General features: G+C 46.3%; 1 protein-coding gene across 3 annotated transcripts in view; it reads left to right on the top strand.

Annotated features, from left to right (window-relative positions):
• The first annotated feature begins 7,717 nt into the window (after positions 1-7,717).
• The window catches only part of Fanca (FA complementation group A), a 58,424-nt gene continuing 42,688 nt past the window's right edge, over positions 7,718-23,453 (top strand). For all 3 annotated transcript variants that reach the window (XR_012910973.1, XM_075977584.1, XM_075977583.1), the window contains exons 1-14: positions 7,718-7,796; positions 8,122-8,231; positions 9,433-9,526; positions 10,752-10,885; positions 11,009-11,104; positions 13,084-13,157; positions 16,521-16,633; positions 17,224-17,303; positions 18,133-18,166; positions 19,395-19,458; positions 19,941-20,053; positions 20,461-20,537; positions 20,873-21,014; positions 21,285-21,418. Coding sequence is in view for 2 of the 3 variants with exons in the window: in XM_075977584.1 (XP_075833699.1) it covers positions 7,718-7,796; positions 8,122-8,231; positions 9,433-9,526; positions 10,752-10,885; positions 11,009-11,104; positions 13,084-13,157; positions 16,521-16,633; positions 17,224-17,303; positions 18,133-18,166; positions 19,395-19,458; positions 19,941-20,053; positions 20,461-20,537; positions 20,873-21,014; positions 21,285-21,418 (1,344 nt within the window). In the remaining variant the exon portion in view is untranslated. The remainder of the gene's footprint in view (positions 7,797-8,121; positions 8,232-9,432; positions 9,527-10,751; positions 10,886-11,008; positions 11,105-13,083; positions 13,158-16,520; positions 16,634-17,223; positions 17,304-18,132; positions 18,167-19,394; positions 19,459-19,940; positions 20,054-20,460; positions 20,538-20,872; positions 21,015-21,284; positions 21,419-23,453) is intronic.

The raw sequence follows: 23,453 nt of genomic DNA, 5'->3' as shown, positions 1-23,453 counted from the left end.
CAGAGTCAGGCTGTGCTCGGCCAATGAAAGCACCCAGGACAGCTCCCAGGGAGGGACTTGGGAATCGGTGTCACGAGGTTTCTGGGCTTAGTGATTGGAGACACGGAGGCTGAAGTGGGCAGTGAGAAAGGATCCAGAGAATAGGACCACACATTGCCGCAAGACACAAGGAGGATCCAGAGGGAAGTTGAAATTAAAAGAGGGACCCTAACATCCAAACTGCAGAGAGAGTAGCAGTCAGGATCCTTTCAGATGCATGATGCGTCGAAACACACGAGCTTATGGGTTAGGAAGATGGTTAAGGGCACTGGCTGCTCTTCCAAAGGATCCGGGTTCAACTCTCAGCACCAACATGGCAGCTATAGCTGTCTGTAACTCCAGTTCCATGGAATCCAGTACCCTCATACAGACATACATGCAGGCAAAACCACCAATACACATGAAATAGATGGTTAACATACACACGCACACACACACACACACACACACACACACACACACACGGGCATCAAACACACAGACGCTCTTACCTCTTAGTCTCGAGAGTAGGTTCCCTTCTCACATCTCCAGCCCCTGTGAGTTCGAGACCAGCCTGGTCTACAAGAGCTAGTTCCAGGACAGGCTCCAAAGCTACAGAGAAGCCCAGTCTCGAAAAACCAAAACCAAACCAAACCAAGACAAAACAAGAGTTACTGTAGTCATGGTGTCTCTTCACAGCAACACAAAGAAACCTTGTCCCGAAAAACAAAACAAAACCAAAAAAAAAAAAAGAAAAGAACAAAAAAGAAAGAACACTTAACTGAGACACTTTCCTTCGCAAAGTCATTGACCCATGACAAACAGGCACATCTCCTAGTTATATAGAAAGGCATATCACATGCCCTGCTCTGCGTGTGATTTTTACCACGGTCATGAGACAACAGCTTGTACCTCTGTGCACAGTGCTTCAGTGTGTCTATACTCTACAGAACCGCAGATCTCCTCATGGGTATTCCAGAGTCTGCTTTCCAGTTCTCAGTGAGGGACACGGGGTGTGTGCAATCCTAATCATAGTTCGTACTGTTTGCCTGATCACGGCCCCGCCCGACCCCTTTTCACACGGCAAGAGTTTAGATGATTCTTGTCTGTTTTCATACATGCAGTGTTCATCTCAAGAAAAGGACTCCCTACGGGCTGGAGAGATGGCTCAGCAGTCAAGACCAGTGTTCTTTCAGAGGACTTGGGTTCGGTTTCCAGCACACACATGGTAGCCCACAACCACCCATGACTCCAGTTCCAGGGGACTGAGTGCACTCTCCTGTCCTCCAGGGCACCAGGTGTGCACACAGTGCAATACACACATGCAGGTAAAACACTCATGCACATAAAATAAAAAAATAAAAATTAAATTTTAAAAAATTAGAAAGAATCGATTCCCTGGATGAAAAAGCATATAAATGTATAATTTTCTTGCGTGCCTAGGAGTTAAGCTCAGTCCCATTCAGCCAGTATTCTACATTTGATCTACTCCCGACTTCAGTATAGGAACTTAAAACACTCAAACTGCCCTCCAAAGAGGCCATCTCCACTTCGGCACACATCCGTAATGTTTGAAGGATCTGTTTTCCTTAGCTCTCTTGAGAGAGAAGAGAATCAGACTTTTGAATCTGCCGGATGTGGGAGCTCAGGCTGTCTCAGCATCGGTGGGCAGTAGCAAGGGGACAGCCCTTATACTGACGTGAGCTCCATAGTGAGACCCCAAATGGGTTGGGACTGGTGGTGCACACCTTTATTCCCAGCACTTGAAGGCAGAGGCAGTTGTGTCTCTGAGAGAGACTTCAAGGAGAAATCAAGGCCAGCCTGTTCTACAGATAGAGTTCCAGGTCAGCCAGGACCTGAAACCTCAGGACACTGAGACCTCACATACACACCAAAACCAAAAATAAAACAACAAACAAAAACAGGCCAGGACCATGGCTCAGCAAGTACAGGATTGGCTGCCCAAACCTGATGGTCCCCATACCATGTAGGGAAAGGAGAGAACTCCAGGAAGTTGTCTTCTAACCGGTATATATACCATGGCATGCACACCCCCCAACACTCTCACACCCTCTATCTCTGTCTCCTTTCTCTCGTGCACATACACAACAACAACAATAATAACAAATAAAAATTAAAATCCTTGTGAATCTTGGATAGTTATAAAATGGCTTAATGTGTGTTTTGTTTGTTAGAATGAAGAGAAGATTAGTATTTTAGTTTTATTAGTCACTTGGTACTGGCACATAACTCTAATCCTAGCACTTGGGAGGCAGAGGCAGGCAGAAGATCTCAGTCTTGTCTCAAAACCCTGTCTCAAAAAAAAAGTTTTATTGTTGTTTTAATATTTCTTTCTCTTTTTCAATTTTTTTTTGACAGGGTCTCCCTATGTAGCTGTAGCTGACCTGGAACTTGCTTTATAGGCCAGGCTTGCCTTGAACTCACAGAGATCGGCTTGCTTCTACCTTCAAATGCTGTACTCAAAGGCATGCACCACTAACCCGGCTTTTACTTATTGTGTATGCCAGTATGCCAGGTTGCCATGAGAACGATGGATACCCTGGAACTGGAACTATGGACTGTTGTTAGCTAGTCATGTGGGTATTGAGAATGGAAACTCGTCCTCTGGACGAGCATCCAGAGCTCCTAACTGCTGAGCCATTTTTCCAGCCCCCTCATCTCTTTTAAAAGTCGAGAGTGAAGGATTGGGAGCATGCGCAACTCCCTTGGCCACATTTGGTGTTGGTAGTACCACGCTTCGGTGTTGGTAGTCGTCCACTCTTGCTCTTGCCGTTCAAAGCACCCAGCTCTCTTCCCCAAGTCCTGGCATCACCATAGTGGACCCGGGCTCTGGGTGAAAACTAGAGTTTTTCTTACCTGGAAGATCAGCTTTCAAATACAAACTGATTCTGATCATCAGAAGCACCTCAGTGTGTTTTTAGCACAGATCCCAGTTCAGGTCCAGTGATCCAATGATCCCTTTCAAGAATCCCTTGAATGAAAGCCAAGGTTTTCACAATATTTAAAAAAACCCTGGTGGCTGCTACTTTTCCCTTTCTCCTTTCTCTTCCCACCTCCTCCCTGTGAATCTTTTTTTTTTTTTTTTTTTTTTTTTTGGATTTTTCGAGACAGGGTTTCTCTGTAGCTTTTGGTTCCTGTCCTGGAACTAGCTCTTGTAGACCAGGCTGGCCTCGAACTCACAGAGATCCGCCTGTCTCTGCCTCCCGAGTGCTGGGATTAGTGAATCTTTTTTTTTTCTCAAAGATTTACTTACTATGTAATAGTGTTTTGTCTGCATGTATGCCTGCAGGCCAGGGCGCCAGATCTCAGTACAGATGGTTTGTGAGCCACCATGTGGTTGCTGGGAATTGAACTCAAGACCTCTGGAAGAGCAGCCAGTGCTCTTAACCTCTGAGTCATCTCTCCAGCCCCTCCCTGTGTATCTTATAACATCTGTTTGTTTATTTGTTCATTTGTAATACTGTGGGTGGAACCTGAGGCCTCATGCATGCTAGGCTAACACTCTGTTGCGCCCCAGCCTGGCCCTAATTTGCCGTTCTTTATATCTCTCACGGCACCATGCATCATCTGATATGCTATATTTTACCTATTCATAGCTCTCTGCTCTCACTAGACCACATAGCCCACAAGGGCAGGGATTTTGGCCTAGTTTGTTGTTGTTAATGTTGTTACTGCTTGGTCATCAGGCCCAGAACAGCAAATGGCATTGAGAGGAATGAACCAGGCATGCACAGTGGCTCTCACCATTCTGCTCACACTTTGCAAAATAGTAACGGTAACTTTCTTGATATTTCACTGTATCCCCGTAGACAGGTAGCACGTGTTCTTTACTTGACAAGTATGGCAAGGCTGGAAGACAATCTAGATTTCCTCTTTTTTTGTTCTTTTCTTGAGACAGGCTTTACCCGGTCTGGCCTGGAGCTCACTGCAATCCTTTCTACTCACCCTCCTAATTACTGACTCGTGAGGATAAATCATCACACCCAGTGTTTTCCTCTTTTTGGTACAGGGATCTTTCGAGAGAGCAGAGCCTGGGAAACTGTGGCACATGGGTCACATTTTGGCCCTTCACTCTTTTTGTAAATCAAGTTTTTTGTTGTTGTTGTTGTTTTTATCTTGTTTTGTTTTTGTTTTTCGAGACTGGATTTCTCTGTGCATCCCTGGCTGTCCTGTAAACTTACTTACCCTGTAAACCAGGCTGGCCTCGAACTCACAGAGATCTACTCTGGGAACTTACAGAGAATTTACTATTCTGGGATTCAATGCATGCGCCAGTAAATTAAGTTTTATTGGCACACAGCTACATTTCTTTGTGACATATTTGTGACTGCTCTAAGTCACTCTAGCAAGTTGGGTAGCTGTGATAAACACAACGTGAACCACAAGGCTAAAATATTTACTTACTCTCAGGCCCTTTACAATAGAGTTCTCTCTCTGCCGGGGCAGCTCCTTCCACCTGTGATCCATACAGAGGTTCCTGGTACTCTTCAGGGTATCCACCTCATCAAAATAAATTCCATACTAATATCACTATGCTGATGCTGAGAATGATGATACAGAAGCAGTGGTAGGTGCAGGAGTTTCCTGTAGCTACCAGAACAAACGACCACAGATGACCCTGGGGCTTAAGCAGCAGAAATTCATTCTTTCTTGTTCTCTGTTTGTTGAGATAGGGTTACAGTATGTGTCCCTGGTTGTCCTGGAACTCACTGTGTAGACCAGGCTAACCTCAAATTCACGGAGCTCCCATCCACCAGCATCAGCCTTCGCCTCTGGGACGAAAGGTGCATACCACCATACTTAGCTAGAAAGCCATCCTTACAGTTCTGGAATCCAGAAGCCAAAGTGTAGAAGGGCTGGAGCTCCCTCCAGAGGCCCCAGGAAGTAATTCTGCCCTTTGCTTCTGCATGGTGGCTCAGAGTATTTCTTTGAGACTTCCTCACTCCAATATATTTTCTTTTCCCCACCCCTCTCTTTGTTCGTTTAGATGGTCTCATACTATCATCTAGGCTGACCTGGAACTCATAGCAATCCTCCTGCCTCAACTTCCCCAGATGGTGATATTACAGGCATGAGCTACGTCTGGTCTTAAATCTGTCTTCATGCTTGGGTCCTTTTCTGTGTCATCTTTTAATCTATCTCCTGACCCTTGCTTTTGGGTCTAGGAGTCTCTCAGCAATCCAGGATGCTCTTGAGAGCCAAGATTCTTGTGAAGTAGAAGCAGAAGGACCAGAAGTTCAAAGTCATCCTCAGCTACAGAGTGGGTTTGAGGCCAGGCTGGGCTGTCTGAGACTTTGTCTCCTCAAAAAATTAAACAAAGCACACAGGCTGGAGAGATGACTCATTGGTTAAAAGCACTTGTCAATCTCCCAGAAGAGTTCAGTTCCTAGCACCTATGTCAGATGCTTATAACTACCTGCAGCTCCAGCCCCAAAGAACCCAACACCCTGTTCTGGCCTCTGCAGGCACCCACATATGTGGTACACCTTCACACAAACACACAGCTGTACAAATAAAAATAAATCTTTTAGCCAGGCAGTGGTGGTGCATGTATTTGATCCCAGCACTCAGAAGGCAGAGGCAGGGGGATCTCTGTTAGTTCAAGGCCAGCATGGTCTACAAAGTGAATTTCAGGACAAACAGGACAGTTACACAGAGAAACCCTGTCTCAAAAAACAAAATGAACGGGGGCTGGAGAGATGGCTTAGAGGTTAAGAGCACTGGCTACTCTTCCAGAGAACCTGAGTTAAATTCCCAGCAACCACATGGTGGCTCACAACCATCTATAACAAGATCTGGTGCCCTCTTCTGACATGTAGGCATAATGTTGTATGCATAATAAATAAATAAATCTTTAAAAAATGAAACAAAACAAAATCTTTTAAAACAAAACAAAAATTTAAGAGAAAGCTGGGCGGTGGTGGCGCACGCCTTTAATCCCAGCACTCGGGAGGCAGAGGTAGGTGGATCTCTGTAAGTTCGAGGCCAGCCTGGTCTACAAGAGCTAGTTCCAGGACAGGAACCAAAAGCTACGGAGAAACCCTGTCTCAAAAAATCAAAAAAAAAAATTAAGAGAAAATAAAAAGGAAACAACAGACCCAGCAGCGGCGCTGTTAAGGAGCCTGTGGGAATCACCGCAGAACTGTAAGAAATGAATGTAGGACAATTGCTGCAGTCGTAACGGGAAAGGTTTGTACGACCATGGATACAGCATGCAGGTCGTTTATTTGTGCACGTGTGTGTTCCTGACTATGTATGGAACATTTGTGTGCGCGTGGGGGTGGAGTGCACCCCCAACACTGGGTGTCTTCCCCAGTCAGCCTACACCTCAGTTGAGCTCCGGCTCTGGTTTTGAAATGGGAGTCTTGCAATGTCGCCTAGGCTGCCCCAAACTCCTGCTTGGGAATGATCCTCTTGCCTCAGTTTTCAGAGCAGTTGGAATCCCTAACCTCTGCCACTGTACTTGTTGGAAATCAAATTATAAAGCAGCAATTAAAAGAAGAATCTTTGCAACGAAGGCTTGAAAACTCAAAATAAGTATTAGTGTTGGTGGTCTGTTGGTGTGATTTGGGGCAGGCTATTGCTTTTTTTGTACTCATTGTCTGGTCAAGCGGATCATCTCTTTTATAACGGAGGAAAATGGCCCTTTTGTGTTGAAATAAAAGACAACGCTTCCTTGTGAAGATGCCGGCAGAGAACAGAGTGCAGGGTGGATTTAGAGGTTAGATTTGTGTTGGTGGAGAGTCCACCTTGTGGCCAGTGGTGGAAGTACAGTCAAATCTTCTGAAGCCTGGGAGAGCGGTAAGGCACTCTGCTGGCTGGAGAGAGAGAAGAAATGTATGAAAATGCATTGACTTTGTGCATTGTGTGTGCTTACTCTAGTCAGGACGAGTGACAACTAGTACTGAAAGGGCTTCCCTTCACACTCTCAGTTTCTTCTTTGCCTTGTCTCCCCCTCTCTACCTTATGATCAGTTGTACTCCAGGAATCTGGGGCAACCAGGCTTCTAAAAGTGGTTTTGAGTGGTGGGAATCTGCCCACTTCAATTCTTAGTGATTAGTCCTAGGAAGTGTGTGGATGCTTTTACCCGAATGGGGCACCACCTGTGGAGACTTGAGGCGTCCTATGCCAGCTGATATCCATCAAGGGATGTGGGTCTCCGTGCCTCCATCTCTGATTCAGGTGCACACATAAAGTAGAACCCCTCGTCTTTCCCAAGTAAACCTTTGAAAGTCACATCCCAGTATCCCAACCACTCCTACGGTTAGTTTTCCTACAGCCAGAGTCAAATCAGCACAGCCCAGTATTGGGGATCGATCCGGAGGTATTTTTTTGAGCAAAGCAGGTAATAGCTTTTTAGCATCTTCCCAGGCCTGGGCCATTATCTTCGCCTAGTCTGAAACCACGCCATCAGCTGCAGTCAATTCGCACTGCCCACTCGAGCTCCAAATTCTACGCCACTTTCCCCCTAGTTGTCATGCGCCGTGGCATTGCACCAAGGCTGCCACAAGAATCTGCCTGCTCCGCTTCCCGAACGAGCTGTGCCACAACCAACATGGCCTCAGAGCCAGTTCCGCCCTCAAGGGGCGTGGTCAAGCGTGCTTCTAGCCAATGAGCGCTAGCGCCCGGCCGTCGCGAATTGGAAGGCAGCGCGGGCTCCAGTGGCGTTCCAGTTACTATGTCGGGTTCCCCGGCCTGGGCTGCTGCTGCTCGCGATGGACCCTTGGGTCTCCGAAAGTCTTGGACCGAGTTGCTGGGTAGGTCCCGCCACCACTACCTCCGACCTCCACTTTGTCAGTGCCCAGTGTAGGCCTCCATTCTCCTGGGTCCATTCCCCACTGGCCGCCTCTTCAGGGTGGCGCAGCACTGCGACCTGCGGAATTGGAGTCAGCAGAGCCCCAAGTCCGCTGCTCTTGAAGCAGCATTGGGCCTCAGGCTTTCTGGTCCCAGCCGTTTGCTCCCGGCAGCGGCAGGTGACCGTCCTGATCTTGGGCAGCTCTCCCTGGGCCTCCGCTCAGGGTGTCACCTTGTGTACGTTGCGCTAAATCTTTTGGGGGAAAAATTATTTTTTAATCTCTTTAGCGGGCAGAGTCAAGAAGCAAAAATATGATCCTGAAAGGGAACAGAAATTAAAGGATTCCGCTCTGCAACTCCTGAGATACCACCAAAATATGAATGACCTTTTACTAGAGGTAAGAGGAAGCTGGCATTGGAGCCCAGCCAGATCGTAATCTTTTTATCCTTATAAGCCTGGCCCCTGGCTAATAACTGGTAAGTGCAGACGAGGTGAGAAGAAAGTTGAGTGTACTTTATGTCTTTGGAGATTTAAGCAGTTGGGTAGTAAATGTAATAATTCTTGAAAAGAGTAAAAGAACTTGAGCCAGCTGGAAAGATGGCTCAGCAATCCTGTTTTCTGTTTTTGTTTTATGTGTATGATACCTTCATGTATGTTTGAACCACATGTGTGCCCTCAGAAGTCAAAAAGGCACCAGATCCCCTGGACCTGGAGTTATGGGTGGGAGCCACCGAGTGTGTGCGGAGGATCAAACATTTGCAAGCACAAGCGCTCTCTCTCCAGCTGTAACGCATCATGCTGTTCTTACAGATGATCTGAATTTAGTTCCCAGAACCCGTGTGGGGCACTCAGAGCCGTCTGTAACTAGTTCCAGGGGATCTGAAACCCCCTACTGACACTGCACCAACTGGTACCCATACACACAAGCAGGTACACTGTGCTGGCTAGGTTTCTGTCCACTCAGCCCAAGCTAGAGTCTTCTGGGAAGTTCCTCTCAAGTTAGGACTCCCCTGCCCCATTTGCCTGTGGACAAGCCTGTGCTGCATTTTCTTGATTAATGGCTGATGTGGGTGGTGCCTCTCCTGGGCTGAGCAAGCCACGGTGAGTAAGCCAGTAAGCAGCATCCGCCAGGCCTCGCCACCAGTTCCTGCCTTCAGGGTCCTGCCTTCCCTGGATGATGGACTACAAGTTGTTTTACGTGTTTCTTTCTTTTATCTTTTTTTTTTTGGGGGGGGGGGTCAGGGTTTCTCTGTGTAGTGGCTATCTTGGAACTCTGTAGACCAGACTGGCTTTGAACCCACAGAGATCCACCTGCCCCTGCCTCCCGAGTGCTGGGATTAAAGGTGTGCAGCGCCACCACCACCCAGAGAGAAGGACTACAAGTTATAAACTGAAGTAAGCCTTTTTCTCCCTGAGTTGCTTTTGGTCATGGTGTTTTTATCACAGCAACAGAAATTCTAGGACACACAGGCACATGAACATACAAAAACGAATTTAAAAACAAAATAAACCCAACCAAACAAAAGGAAACTTGGGGGTGCCCAGTGTGCACACAGCTGGAACTGTGAAAGTGGAGTTCTTTATGTTTCGGTTTGTAGGTAGAAGATCCACAATGTAAAAAGTTGTGTCTCAGCAAACTGATTGATTGTGACAGTGCTTCAGCTGCCTCTGGTCACTCCAGTTCCTTCATACGTAAGTTGCCACTGCTTTCTTTCCTTCTTCTTCTTTTTGTTTTTGTTTGGTTTTTTGAGACAGGGTTTCTCTGTAGCTTTGGAACCTGTTCTGGAACTAGCTCTGTAGACCAGGTTGGCCTCAAACTCACAGAGATCCTCCTGCCTCTGCCTCCCAAGTGCTGGGATTAAAGGCGTGTACCACCACCACCTGGCCTCATTGGTGCGGTTTTTAGAGCCTTGATGATAATGGGTGTATATCATATATATATATATATATTATAAAATATGTATGATAAACATAAATATATATCTTTTCTTTTTTAGATTTTATTTTTATGTGTATGCGTGTTTTACCTGCATGTGTGTCTGTGTACCACATATATGCTTGGTGCCCATGGCGATCAGAAGAGGGGTTGGATCCCCTGGGTATGCAGTTATAGATGGTTGTAAGTCACCACGTAGGTAGTGAGAATTGAACCTCGGTCCTCTGGAAGAACAAGTGCTCTTAACTGCTGAACTATCTCTTCAGTATCCCCCTGACCCTTGGGCAATTAGTTTTGGAAGTCAAATAAATCAGAAACTGATTGACTCGTAAGCACTGCCTGTTTCTAGGTTGTCCAGAACATTTTACTTTAAGGGTTGCAGGCCACGGGACTGGGTCAGGAGCCTTCTGACAGCCCGAGGGCCAGCTGTCCAGCCTCTGCCTGATGTCCCGGAGGACTGAAGGTACCTATGATCCTGGGCTGCCTGTCAGGTGCAGGGCAGAGTGTCAGAAAGTCCTATCCAGTTTGCTCTTGAATGTTCGTAAGTCACTGGGAGTAAACTCATCTATAAGGTTCAAGAATTTAGGAGCCGAGGGCGAAGCTCAGTGGCTTGACATGTCTGCTGTGGCTGAGGCCCTGGGTTTTATCCCTATCGTGGCAAAACAAAAGCCTATGAGTTCAGCTTATTGTGCTCCTCTGTAAGGAAGACAATAAAGAAAGTTTTCTCTGTTTGTTGCAATGGAATATCTCCATTGTGGTACGTGATGCATACATATGTGTATGACTGGGTTCTGAGGTTGCCTCTAACTTTATTGAGGGCTGCCAATCATCTTCATTTTGTGTCTCTTGTTTTTTCCCTTATCTATTCTTCCCCCTTACAGATCACGATGCTACAACTTAATAAGCATTTTCAACCAAAGTCTTTCTTAAAGTTTTTCTTGGGCTGTCAGGGAAAGCCATAGCTTTGTTTTGTTTTTTAAGGTTCTGCTTTTCGGGATCAAGCCTCGAGGCTGGGAGTTCCTGTGGGGTTACTCTCTGCCAGAGTGTTCGCTTGCAGTGTGCGTCAGGTCTGCTTGGAGCCCAGCCACCCTGTGCTGCTCAGCTCGGAGCAAAGAGTGAGAGACCAGCCCCTTAAATGAGGGCATGTCCCTTTTAAGCTGTTTGGGAAAATAACATACTACTTTAGTATTTTCTTTTTTTGATAATTTGCCTTTTTTTTTTTTTAAATCTGTTTTTAGAAGAAGCTGTCTTCCTTGTTAGAGATCGCTCTGCATCTGTTGGCACACAATATGTTCTCCCGGCTCACCTTCTGCCAGGAATTATGGAAAGTGCAGGTAAATTTGAAGCTCTTTCGCTTGGGATTTTTTTTTTTTTAAATATTTATTTATTATGTATACAATATTCTGTCTGTGTGTATGCCTGCAGGACAGAAGAGGGCACTAGACCCCATTACAGATGGTTGTGAGCCACCATGTGGTTGCTGGGAATTGAACTCAGGACCTTTGGAAGAGCAGACAATGCTCTTAACCTCTGAGCCATCTCTCCAGCCCCAATCTATTTTTAAATATTTATTTATTTATTTATTATGTATATAATATTCTGTTTTGCGTGTATGCCTGCAGGCCAGAAGAGGGCACCAGACCTCATTACAGATGGTTGTGAGCCACCATGTGGTTGCTGGGAATTGAACTCAGGACCTTTGGAAGAGCAGGCAATGCTCTTAACCTCTGAGCCATCTCTCCAGCGCCCTCGCTTGGGATTTTTTTAAAGCAGTGTTCTGTTGGTTTGGGTCTATGAGTTTCCATAGGAATGTGGCCAGACGCCTCAGCAATTAAAGAGCTTGGAAGGAGGGTTCATCCAGTGCCCCTGAGCGGAAGCGGTGCTCTTCAGTATTGTGTGTCAGTTTCTACCCTGCATTAGCCGTATTTATTAGAACAGGGTTCACAGCTGCCTGTAACCCCAACCCTTGAAAGATACAGGCAGGAGGATCTCTGAGTTCACAGCCAGCCTGGTCTACGTAGAGAAGTTCCAGCACATCCAGAGCCGCGTAGTAAGACCCCATCTCCCACCGAAAAGATAGAACAGAGCGTAGTATACCTAGGAAGTTAGCGTGATTCTCTTTGGCTATACTATTACGAAGGCTCTTTGAAAGAACATACACTTTTCTTTTAAAGACTTATTTATTTACTTATTTATTTATTATGCATGCAGTATGCAGTGTTCTACCTGCATGTATACCTGCAGGCTAGAAGAGGGCACCATATCTCACTACGGATGGTTTTAAGTCTCCATGTGGTTGCTGGGAATTGAACTTAAGACCTTTGGAAGAGTAGGCAGTTCTTTGAACCATTGAGCCATCTCTCCAGCCCTGAGAACATAATACATACATACATACGTGTTGTTGTTTTTTTGGTTTTTTTCGAGACAGGGTTTCCCTGTGTAACAGTCCTAACTGTCCTGGAACTAGCTCTTGTAGACCAGGCTGGCCTTGAACTCACAGGGATTCACCTGCCTCTGCTTTCCAAGTGCTAGGATTAAAGGTGTGCGCCACCACAGCCTGGCCAAGAGGATATATATTTTAAAACTACACTAATAAGAGCTAGGGATGTAGCTCAGATGGTAGGACTTTTATCTAGCATGTATGAGACACTTGAATTAGACCCCCAGCTCCTCATAAACTGGGCACAGGGGTACATGCCTGTAATCCTAGCACTTGGGGCGTAGATGAAGTCATCCCTGGCTGCATAGTAAGTTCCAGATCAGTCTGGACTATATGAGACCCTATTAATTATATTAGTAAGCTCTACTTGAAACGTTAATAATATTTTAATCTACTGGGTGGCGATGGCGGCAGCACATGCCTTTCATCCCAGCACTCAGGACGCAGAGGCAGACGGATCTCTGTGAGTTCGAGACCAGCCTGGGCTATAAGAGCTAGTTCCAGGACAGGCTCCAAAGCTACAGAGAAACCCTGTCTCGGAAAAAAAAAAAATGAATCTTTACTGTCCATGTATTTGTATGAGTGTGCTCTTGAGCCATAGCATGTTAGAGATCAGATGACGGTTTCCAGGTTGTGAGTTAGAATGCGTAGGGCACAGTGTGTAGAAAGGGTTGGGAATGACAGACTACTGGGAGGAGGTCAGAGGAAAAGCCATGCAGGACGATAAGAGACTTGAATGCTGTTCATATGGGAGCCTGTGATGAGTCCTTTAGGCCATGCTGTGACGCTGTCTTTCCTCTGGGCGCATGAGCATAACCTGAGCTTATTTGTAGGAAGATGCATGCGCTGAGCTAATGCTGCTGTATTTTCCAGAACTCTTTGCTGCTTGAAGCTGTGTGGAGTCTCCACGTGCACCGTGTTGTGAGCCTACAAGAGCTACTTCAAAGGTAGTTTGTTGTGGGATATTTGAACAAACTGTGAAGACGTGTCGCTGTTTTGCCTTAATAAAGAGCAGGATGGCCAGTAGCTAGGCAGGAGAGTGGGAGGGGCTTCTGGTGAGAGAGGAGAACTCAGGGTTGGAATCTAAGTGCATGAGATTCACCAGTAGGACCATAGGAAGTTGTGTGTACATTATGGAGGAGAGTTAACTAGCCACATGGCAGAATGTAGGTTAATATAAGTGGGTTAATTTAAGTTATAAGAGCTACTTGGGCCCCAAGATCCCATAATTAATAAGACGTCTCCTTGTCATTATTTGGGAGCTGGCGGTCCCAAAAGAAAGTCCGACAACCATAGTTTTTTAAAAAAAATATTTATTTATTTATTATGTATACAATGTTCTATCTGTGCGTATGTCTGCAGGCCAGAAGAGGGCACCAGACCTCATTCCAGATGGTTGTGAGCCACCATGTGGTTGCTGGGAATTGAACTCAGGACCTTTGGAAGAGCAGGCAATGCTCTTAACTACTGAGCCATCTCTCCAGCCCCACAACCGTAGTTTATTAGTCGTTCTGCATCACTTAATATCACATGGCCTTTCTTTTATTAAATAGCTATATTTTTAGGCTGTTTTGAAATTTAATTGCTTTCTTTATTGTGCGGTGGGAAGTGTATTTGCCATGGCACATGCGTGGCGGTCAGAGAAGGAAAAGAGTCAGTTTCCCCTTCAACCATGTGGATTCGGTGGTGGGGTGTGTGTGTGTGTGTGTGTGTGTGTACGTACATGTATATGTGTGTCAAGTTTTAGTGCTAAGTGCCTTCACTCGCCAAGCCAACTGGCCTGATTACATGTCCTTTTTGTTATTGTTAATTTATATCTTTTTATGTATGAGTGCTGTGGTGTATACCTTCAGGCCATAAGAGGACATCAGATCCTATTATTGGTGGTTGTGAGCCACCATGTGATTACTGGGAATTGAACTCAGCCGTCTCTCCAGTTCCGATATGTCCTTTTATTTAGAGAACATTTATTGGGATTAAAGTGTCCCTTATGCATGCTTTCTTTGTTCATGCCTTGTGATGATTTTTTGTGTATATATGTAAATGTACATGCTTGTATGTGCACACCTGTACACATGTTTGTAGAAGCCGGAGTCAGTGTTGGGTGTCTTCCATTTTGACCCAGGGTCCCACTGAACTGGGAGCTAGCCAACGGCCCCAGGGGTCGTCTTGTCTCTGTCTCCCCAGCACTGGGCACAGGGAGCAATTCACGATTGAGCCATCGTACGTTTGGTTTTCAGCCTCCACATGGTAGCTCATAACCATTTGTATCTCAGGTTCCAGGAGATAATGCTTACTGACTTCTGCGGGCATGGCGTGCATATGGGATACAGATGTATAAAATACTCTACATATAAAAAGGTTTTAAATAAAATTTAAAATAAACATAAAGTCAAACAACTTAAGGTGACTCTCAGTTATATTCCAAGATCAAGACCACCCCTGGCCTGCATGAGACCCTGTCTCCGAAAACGCAACAAAAACATTAACTAACTAAAGAGATGTCCAGCTAAACATGGTTGATCTATGTAATATTTATTCCTTTCTGAAATCACCTTGGGAGCCTGACTTTATTAGTCTGTGCGCGGGTGCCAAAGACTTGTGTGGGACTTCTGTCACCTCTCACTGCTTGGTTCCCTGGTTGAACTCGGGCTGTCAGGCTTGGTGGCAACCCAGATAAGGAGCTTTTATGACAAGACATAACCTGATAAAGATGGAATAGTCAAGCACATGGACCAGCAATAAGATAGTCAGCAAGCTTGAAGATCTGTCCTGATCAGCAGCGGGGTGAAAGACAGCCATCTAGGCCGCTTTATTTGTTCATAAAAACATGAGTATTGCAAGCATTTATACTTCAGGAGGTTGGGTGAAAAAGTCTCAGAAAGGCCTGGTTGCAAGGCCATTGAAGGGTTTGGAACCTCAGGCCCCTCTAATCCATAAGGCTGGAGGTCTAGCGTGGTACATCAAACAGAGTTGAAATATCACGAAACCAGGTGGCGCTGTGACATATTTCCCAGAAGATAAGAATTTTTTCAAAAAGTCCAATTTTTCCCTTATATCAAGAAAGAAAGAGAAAGACAGACAGACAGACCAGGGTGAATCAAAGAAAGAAAGTGGAAGTATAAAAAGATGAGAAGAGCTGGGCAATGGTGGCACACCCCTTTAATCCCAGCACTTGAGAGGCAGAGGCAGGCGAGTCTCAGACTTAAAGGCCTGGGCTACACAAACCCTGTCTCAGAGGGAAAAAAAGATGAAAGACCTAAATATGACAAAGCTCAGAGGCTAGAGAAGATTAATAAACTTAATTCCATGGAGAGCACGTCTCCTAGTATATACACATCAGGACATCAAATATAAAGAAAAAAGTGGACAGGGTTAAAGGTGAAATGCACATTTTGATAATTATTGCATATTCCTCTTAGTACTAGATAAAGTAAGTTAAATTAGCAGTGCAAAGCTGGGTGTGATAGCACATGCCTTTAATACCAGCACCCAAGAGGCAGAGGCAGGAATTTCTGTGAGTTCAAGGCTAGCCTGGTCTACACAGAGAGTTCCTGGCTAGCCAGGTGGCACAGTGAAATCCCAGCTTGAAAAAAAAAACCCCAAACAAGCCAGTGTTATAGCCCTGTCCAAACATGGCAAAACACAGTAAGATAATCACCCTGAAATACTCTGCCCGGGAGAGCACTCGTAAGTACACAGACAGAGGTTTGGGGGGTAGCTCATTTGGTAGAATACTTGCCCTCCGTGCCCAAATCCCCCAGATTCAATTCCTAGCACCACCAGATGTGGTGTCATCCAGCCAGAATCCTGATACTGGGAGGTTGAAGCAGAAAGATCAGAGTTCAGGGCCAACCTCAGCTACAAAGTGCATGTAGTCTGGGCTGTATAAGACCCTGTTTCAAAAAGAAAGAGGAAGAACAAGTACACAGAATTTCTGAACTAGAGCTGAAAGTGCAGGTCCTAACCGTCGTTAGGATAAACGTAAAAGGGTTGAAATTATTCAAAATAGGTTCTCTACCAGCAAGGCATTTTTTGTTGTTGTTTTGGGGGGACAGGATAGGGGATGAACCTGCTAGTGATTATTTCATTGTCACTGAGCTACTTTTTAATTCCATTATTTATTTTGGGTTTTTTGTTGTTGTTGTTAGCTCTTACATCTTAAATTAACCCATTTCTATTAATCTGTGTATAGCCACGAGGCTGTGGCTTATGGGTGAGGTTCTGATGTCTTTCTCTCCTTCGACAGCTACATGGCGTTATTCTTACCCAGCCAATATTTCCAACCTTGTTTTTTTTTGTGTCCTCAGCCATCCTGACATGCAGGCCATGACAACGTGGCTCTTCAGGAACCTCTGCGCTCTGTGTGAACAGATAGAAATGCCAAGCCCATCCTCTGACGCCACTAAAGCCATGCTTTCTGGTATGTTCATAGCAGGCGGGTCCCTGGGGACAACTATTCTTCTTGACCCTGGGGTCTAAAGCAGTCTTCCCATTCCTGTGGGCCTAGAGCCTAGCCTGAGATGAACTCACCAGGCCAACCATGGACGTCTGTTTTCCTGAGTGGCAGGAGCTGGGTTTTCCCTTGGGTAGCCCCAGCTCCTTTTGCTGTCTAAGTGATAGATTGTACTGCCAGCAGATGTAACACCAACTCGAAGATGAGAAGCATTTGCTCTGGACAGGCAGCTTGTGGGTTTCTTTGCTTTGTTTTTTGAGACAGGGCTTACTATGTAGCTCTACCTGGCCTGGAACTTGTTATGTAGAACAGGCCGGATTCAAACTCAGGTGTATACCTGCTTACCGCCCGGCCAGGCTTCCTTATTCTGATCTTTAAAATTCTGGAACAGCGGGGCTGGAGAGATGGCTCAGTGGTTAAGGGCGCTCTGCTTGAGAGCAGTTCCCCTGGTCTGTGCCCACATGTACTCCCTGGAGGTGGGGCGTCTGTGAGTCACTGCTGTTTGGAGACCATCATGCTTATAAACTAGTCTGCGCTTTTTGTTTTTAATCTCACAGGTTTTGTGCAACTGTTGGTTTCAAGCGCATTTCCGCAAAGCTCAGAACCAAGACTTGGGGAGCCTGAAAAGATGACCCAGGTAGGAAAGAAAAACAAGACTGGAAGAGAATTAGACTTTTTTTGGTGGTGTGTTGGGGGGGGGTTGTTTGTTTTTTTTTTCAAGACAGGGTTACTCTGCATAACCCTGACTATCCATGAACTCACTATGTAGACCAGGCTGGCCTCAAACTCTGATCCTCCTGCCTCTGCCTCCCGAGTGCTGGGATCAGAGGGATGTGCCAACCACACCCAGCTTAATCTTGACCGTCAGATCTTCCTAATTCACCTCCCAAGTGTGCTGGAATGAAATCTTGACCGTCAGATCTCCCTAATTCACCTCCCAAGTGTGCTGGAATGAAATCTTGACCGTCAGATCTCCCTAATTCACCTCCCAAGTGTGCTGGGATGAATTCTTGACCGTCAGATCTTCCTAATTCACCTCCCAAGTGTGCTGGGATGAATTCTTGACCGTCAGATCTTCCTAATTCACCTCCCAAGTGTGCTGGGATGAATTCTGACTGCACCACACTCACCTTTGCATCATGCTGCCACAAAGACTTGTCTCTTTTTAAAGATAGCTGCCTATCTCTCTCTCTCTCTCTCTCTCTCTCTCTCTCTCTCTCTCTCTCTCTCTCTCTCACACACACACACACACACACACACACACACACACACACACACCCTCAGCAGAATTTACCTGCATTGTTAAGGGAATGAAGAAGAAACTCCCAAGAGTGGGAAGGGTTCCAAGGGAAGAATACCTTTCAGGCACTTTCTCATTTTGCTTCAAGCTAACAAGACATTCTCTTGTGTATTGCCAGCACGAGACTGCTTGAAAATTCCTGAGAGAATTTCCTTTCTGTTGGCAGGTTGCTACTGACGTCCTGCAGAGAATGCTGACTTGTAAGTTTCTGTGTCGAGCCCCAGGCTGTAACTGACTAATTTGCTTAAGAGCCCTTCTAGCAGGTTCCAGTCTTTCCACCTGAAGCTACCCACCCCTGCTTCACTGCCTCCAGAGGCCCTGTTTACATCATATATGTAGTGTGAATGCCCTTCTCTCTTTTTGGTCTGGTTCTCGGTTCTTCCTCATGATCCCATGTTAATTCATTTTTTATTAATGAATTATTTATTTATTTTGAGACAGGGTCCGACTTTGTAGCTCTGACTGGCCTGAAACTCACTACATAGATTAGGCTGGCCTCGAACTCACAGAGATCAATCTGCATCTGACTCCTGAGTCCTGGGATTAAAGGCATGCAACACAATGCCAGCTAATTTTTTCAATTATTATCCTTATTATTTTTACTATATATGGGGGGGGAGGGGCTGCTTGTTCGTTCCCGGGTACCCAGACCCGGAATAATTACACAAAACTATTAATTAAAACACTGTTTGACCAATAGCTTAAGCATATTTCTGTCATACTTTTATATCCTAAACTAACCCATCTCCATTAATCTGTGCATCACCACAAGGTCGTGGCCTACCAGTAAAGTTTCGGCAGGCTCCAGGGCAGGCGGCTGTCCCCAATGGTGACAGCGCATGACTTCTCACTGACTCTGCCTTCTTTCTCCCAGCATTCAGTTTAGTTTTCCCACCTAGCTCTATTCTGCTAAGCCACTGGCCAAAACAGATTTATTCATTAACCAATAAAGGCAAAACATAGACGGACTTCCCACACCATATGGGTATTCTACCTGTGTATATCTCTATGCAGCGTGTGTTCCTAGAGCTTACAGAGGCCAGAGCAGGGTATCGCTCCCTCTGCAAGTAGAGTTACAGTTATGAACTGCCATGCGGGTGCTGGAACTAAACCTGGGTTCTCTGAAGAGCAGCCAGTGCTCTTAATTGCTGAGCCATCTTTCCGGCCCCACATTTGCAGAGTACTGGCGTGTTCAGTTCGTAGCACCGCGTACAGAATTTATGTTCTGCTTGTTCTCCTGAACTTTAGGCTTGCAGATCTCAGTGTCTGGTGGCACTTAGGTGCTTGGTGGACTCAGTGTCATCCGAGGAGATTCTGGACCTTCAGAGACCCATGGCAGAAATTGGTCTGCTGACCAAGAGTGCTCTGGGTGACACAGGACAGGCCATGGGGCTGATGCTTGTGTTCTGTCCTGTGTTTTGTTGTCAGTTGCACTTGATACCCTGGACGCTGGTCCACAGGTGACGTCGGCTTACCAGGCAGCGAGGGGCTGGTATGTCTGCGAGACCTGCTGTTCATGTGAACTGTATGCTTGCTTCCCTGGGAAGCATGGATTCTTAAACGCGGCAACGGTAGCAGTAGCCAACTGGGTACTATCTGCCAGTTAACGGCTTTGGGGGAGATTGTTGCCGAAGCACCGGGAGGTCTGTCTAGCCTTCTCTGAGATCCTGTTTAACCTCCAGATATCTAGGGTGTGGGATCCTTCAGCCCCTCTTTTCTGTCATGTGCCCAGTGTGACCCCCCTTCCACGTGTCTGTCTTCAGCTTTGGTATGCAGCACCAACCTTCCTAATCTGTATCTAATCGCCTGCTTCTGGACTCTTGACACCCTCAGATAATTCTCCCCTCTCTTGTTGAAACTACATGTCCCTGCGTTCATTGGCCTGGCGGAGAAAGCGCCTCCCTGGCTTGAAGGTGGGTGCTCCAGGCGAGGGGCCGTGCTTTCCTCCTTGGGCACCCCTCGTGCTCTTTGTAGGTTGAGTGCATACTCTGCACATGCGTGCTGTGGTGTGATCGGAGTGGATTCTCACAAGAGGTTCTTCAGCCACACTCTAACGCAGATTCTGACTCACAGGCCCGTGCTGAAAGGTAGTCGCCCTGCTGCGTCTGCAGCCCCGCACACTCGGGGTCTCTTCCCTACACTTTGGGGAAACTCTGATAGAGATACCAGTGATCCTTAGGCAGATTTGTGGCTCTGAGCCCTGTGGGTTAAATAGAGCACCTTGAGACTCTTGGAGATAATGACAGTTTACCCCAGAGCCCAACAGCCTTGTTTTCTGGAACCAAAATTCCTCTGACACTGAAGGGTGACCTCAGTTAACAAAGGAAATGACAGTGTCTGCAGTAGTTGGGAAAAAAATTAAAGCAGGGTTGTCTTTTCACATTGGAAAAAACTTTCTTTTTTCATTTTGTTTCACATTTTAAAAAATGGGTTTTTGTTTGGTTGCTTTTGTTCTGTAGTAAACTCTGACTTGAAGTTTGTTTTTCCTGCGCAGTGTCTGACGCCATTCAGATGCAGAAGGAGTGGAGCTTTGCAAAGACTTGTCAGGAGCTCACCACTCTGTACTGCAGGGTGAGTGTGGGGTCTGCTCCCTGCATGGGGATTTCAGGTTTAAGACGAGATCAGACTGGTTCCTGTGAACACTGCCCCTGTGAGGAGGTTCAGGAGTACCCAGCAGGCACAACTGTCCTGTCAGGATTGCGGTTCAGGATCAGGAGGCTGACCTTGTCCTTGGGCAGATGAGGATGCTTCCAGCCAGTGGTGACCACTACAGAGAGGAGAAATATGGCGGCCACTGTTGAGGCTCCTCCCCAGTCTGCATTTCTCCGGTGCTGGAGTGGATGGGCTTGAGAGAGTGAGCAGAGGGGCCGGTTGCCTGTCTGAAGGAGCTAGGGCTGTTATTTCAGGTCTTGGTGATGCTGGGTCCAGGGGAGTCAGTTGGCCGTTTGCAGGAAGTCCTGGAGACGCAGGAGGTGAACTGGCAGTATGTGCTCTCCTGTCTGTCTACACTGGTTGTCTGCTTTCCCGAGGCACAGCAGCATCTTAAAGGTACGTGTTTCTGGGAGCCCCATGATGCCTTGAGCACACGTATGTGTTATCCGCGTGCTCATGTCAGCTGAATCCCAATGAGTAGAGGCAACACATTAGTGATGCTAGTGCTACTTCTGTGAGTCTGAGGCAGTTTGTACTCAGCATGGGCTTGACTGGCCATCTAAAGCTCGTGTTTGGGTGTGTACATCCTCCCAGCTCAGATACTCGAATTTTGTGAGTGGGCTGAGCTGCCCTCACCTGCCTTCTGACGATGTTATAATCTCGCAGACTGGGTGGCCTCTTTGATGGCCCATGCCTTTGAGAGCTACCACCTGGACAGCATGGTCACCGCATTCCTGGTTGTGCGTCAGGCTACTCTGGAAGGCCCCTTTGTGTTCCCATCCTACGCAGACTGGTTCAAGGTGAGTCACTGGGGACGTGGGTCATGACAAACTGATGTTCCAGAGGGCTCAGGGGAGGGCTCTTGGCATCCCGTGCTGTGTTCTCTGTGATAGAGGGGTCAGTTTGGCAAGCTTGGTCAAGACAGACCCTAGAAGTTTTCTCCTGTGCTCTGCTCACAGCCCAGAGGCTCTGCGTTCGTCCTGGAGGAATCCCCTGTTTGCTGGACTCCCTTTTTCTGAAACTTTCTAAGATGAGAAACTGTTCAGCAGAGTAGAAGCAGTGGCTGTTTCTTTGTGCCTCTTTCTCCTGTGAAAGTTCTGAGACATGTGCCTCTTCCTTGCGTGACCTCCATCCCCCTTCTGCTTTTGTCTGCACTGTGCTCCTGAGCCTGAGAGCGATCAGTCTTACCTTGGGAGGACTTTGAAAGTACGGATCTCGGGTCATCCCAGGCCTGCTGAGTCTGTGCTCCCAAGGTAAAGTCTGGAGCGAGATCCTTGGCCAGCTGGTATGAGTACAGGTTTAGGCCGGGGTGTGGTGTGAGTGTGTGTGTGTGTAAGAGTCCAGATGCTTTCTAACCATGGGTTCCAGGAATCAAACTCAGGTTGTCAACTTTTTGCACAGCAAACACTTAGCTGCTAAGGCATCTTGCCAGCCCTAAATTAACCATTTGTTTATTTAATTATTATTATCTATTAGCAAATGTAATAATTATTATTATTTTGAGAGAAGGTCTCTCTGTAACTTTGCCTAGCCTGGAGCTCACTATATAGAACAGACTAACCTCAAACTCTCAGAGATCTGGCTGTCTATGCCTCCTGAGTGCTGGGATTAAAGGCATGTTTTAATTAATTTTATTTCTCTCTCTCTCTCTCTCTTTCTCTCTCTCTCTCTCTCTCTCTCTCTCTCTCTCTCTCTCTCTCTCTGTGTGTGTGTGTGTGTGTGTGTGTGTGAGAGAGAGAGAGAGAGAGAGAGAGAGAGAGAGAGAGAGAGAGAGAGAGAGAAACCTTTGCCATGGTGTGTGCATGCATGGAGGTCAGATCATGGCTCTCAGGGGGTCTCGGCCACTTTTGAGGCAGTTAGACCTGGGAGGGTGGAGCCTGAAAATGGAGTGGAATGAAGTCTTAATGCAATAGCTAACTTACTTAGCGTTAGACAGTTTATACCCTGAGTGTTAAGACACGGGAGTAAGGCTCTATGTAACCACAAGGACAAGCTGCAAAACATGGACAAGGCAAAAACATGTTTTTCCCTGGAAGCATATAAACAGATAACAAATGCCAGTTGTAATGACTTATTAAAATAAGTCCACTCTTGTCTGCTCTGCCCGGGAGGACACGAGTGCACATTGCAAGAACGACTCCGTGCTGTTGAAGGACAAAGGTCGCAAAGGTTCCCTTGCAGTTCCCACGGGAGTCCATTCTTTTCTGCGGGGGATGGGAGGGGAAGGTTTTCGAGACAGGATTTCTCTGTAGTTTTGAAGCCTGCTCTGTAGCTTTGGAGTCTGTCTTGGAGCTCGCTTTGTAAACCATGCTTGCCTCAAACTCTCAGAGATTCACCTGCCTTTGCCTCCTGAGTGCTGGGATTAAAGCCTTAGTCTTGGCTCAGTCGTTAAAGGCTAGGGTCACAACCGAATCCATTCTCGGACTGAGGTCCGACGCTTTCCTGCCACATTGTGTGATCTGAGAGTTGAACTCAGGTTGTCAGTCTTGTGTACAAATGCTCTTACCCACTGAGCCATGTCACCTGTCCTGATCTGTTGTTTTTTAAGTTGGTGTCAGCCATGTTGCTTGGCTCTTTATATATATATATATATATATATATATATATATATATAAAACTACCATTGTGGGACTGGAGAAATGGCTCATCCATTAAGAATGCTGGGTGCTCTTCCAGAGGTCCCGAGTTCAAGTCCCAGCACCCACATAGTAGCTCATAATCTGTAATGGGATCTGATGCCATTCTGATGTGTAGACATGCATACAAAGCACCCATATACATAAATAAATATTTTTTTAAAATATTTATTTATTTATTATGTATACAATGTTCTCT

Source organism: Microtus pennsylvanicus, chromosome 6 (assembly GCF_037038515.1).
Source record: "Microtus pennsylvanicus isolate mMicPen1 chromosome 6, mMicPen1.hap1, whole genome shotgun sequence".
NCBI lineage: Eukaryota > Metazoa > Chordata > Mammalia > Rodentia > Cricetidae > Microtus > Microtus pennsylvanicus.
This window is presented reverse-complemented; position numbering and strand designations above follow the sequence as displayed.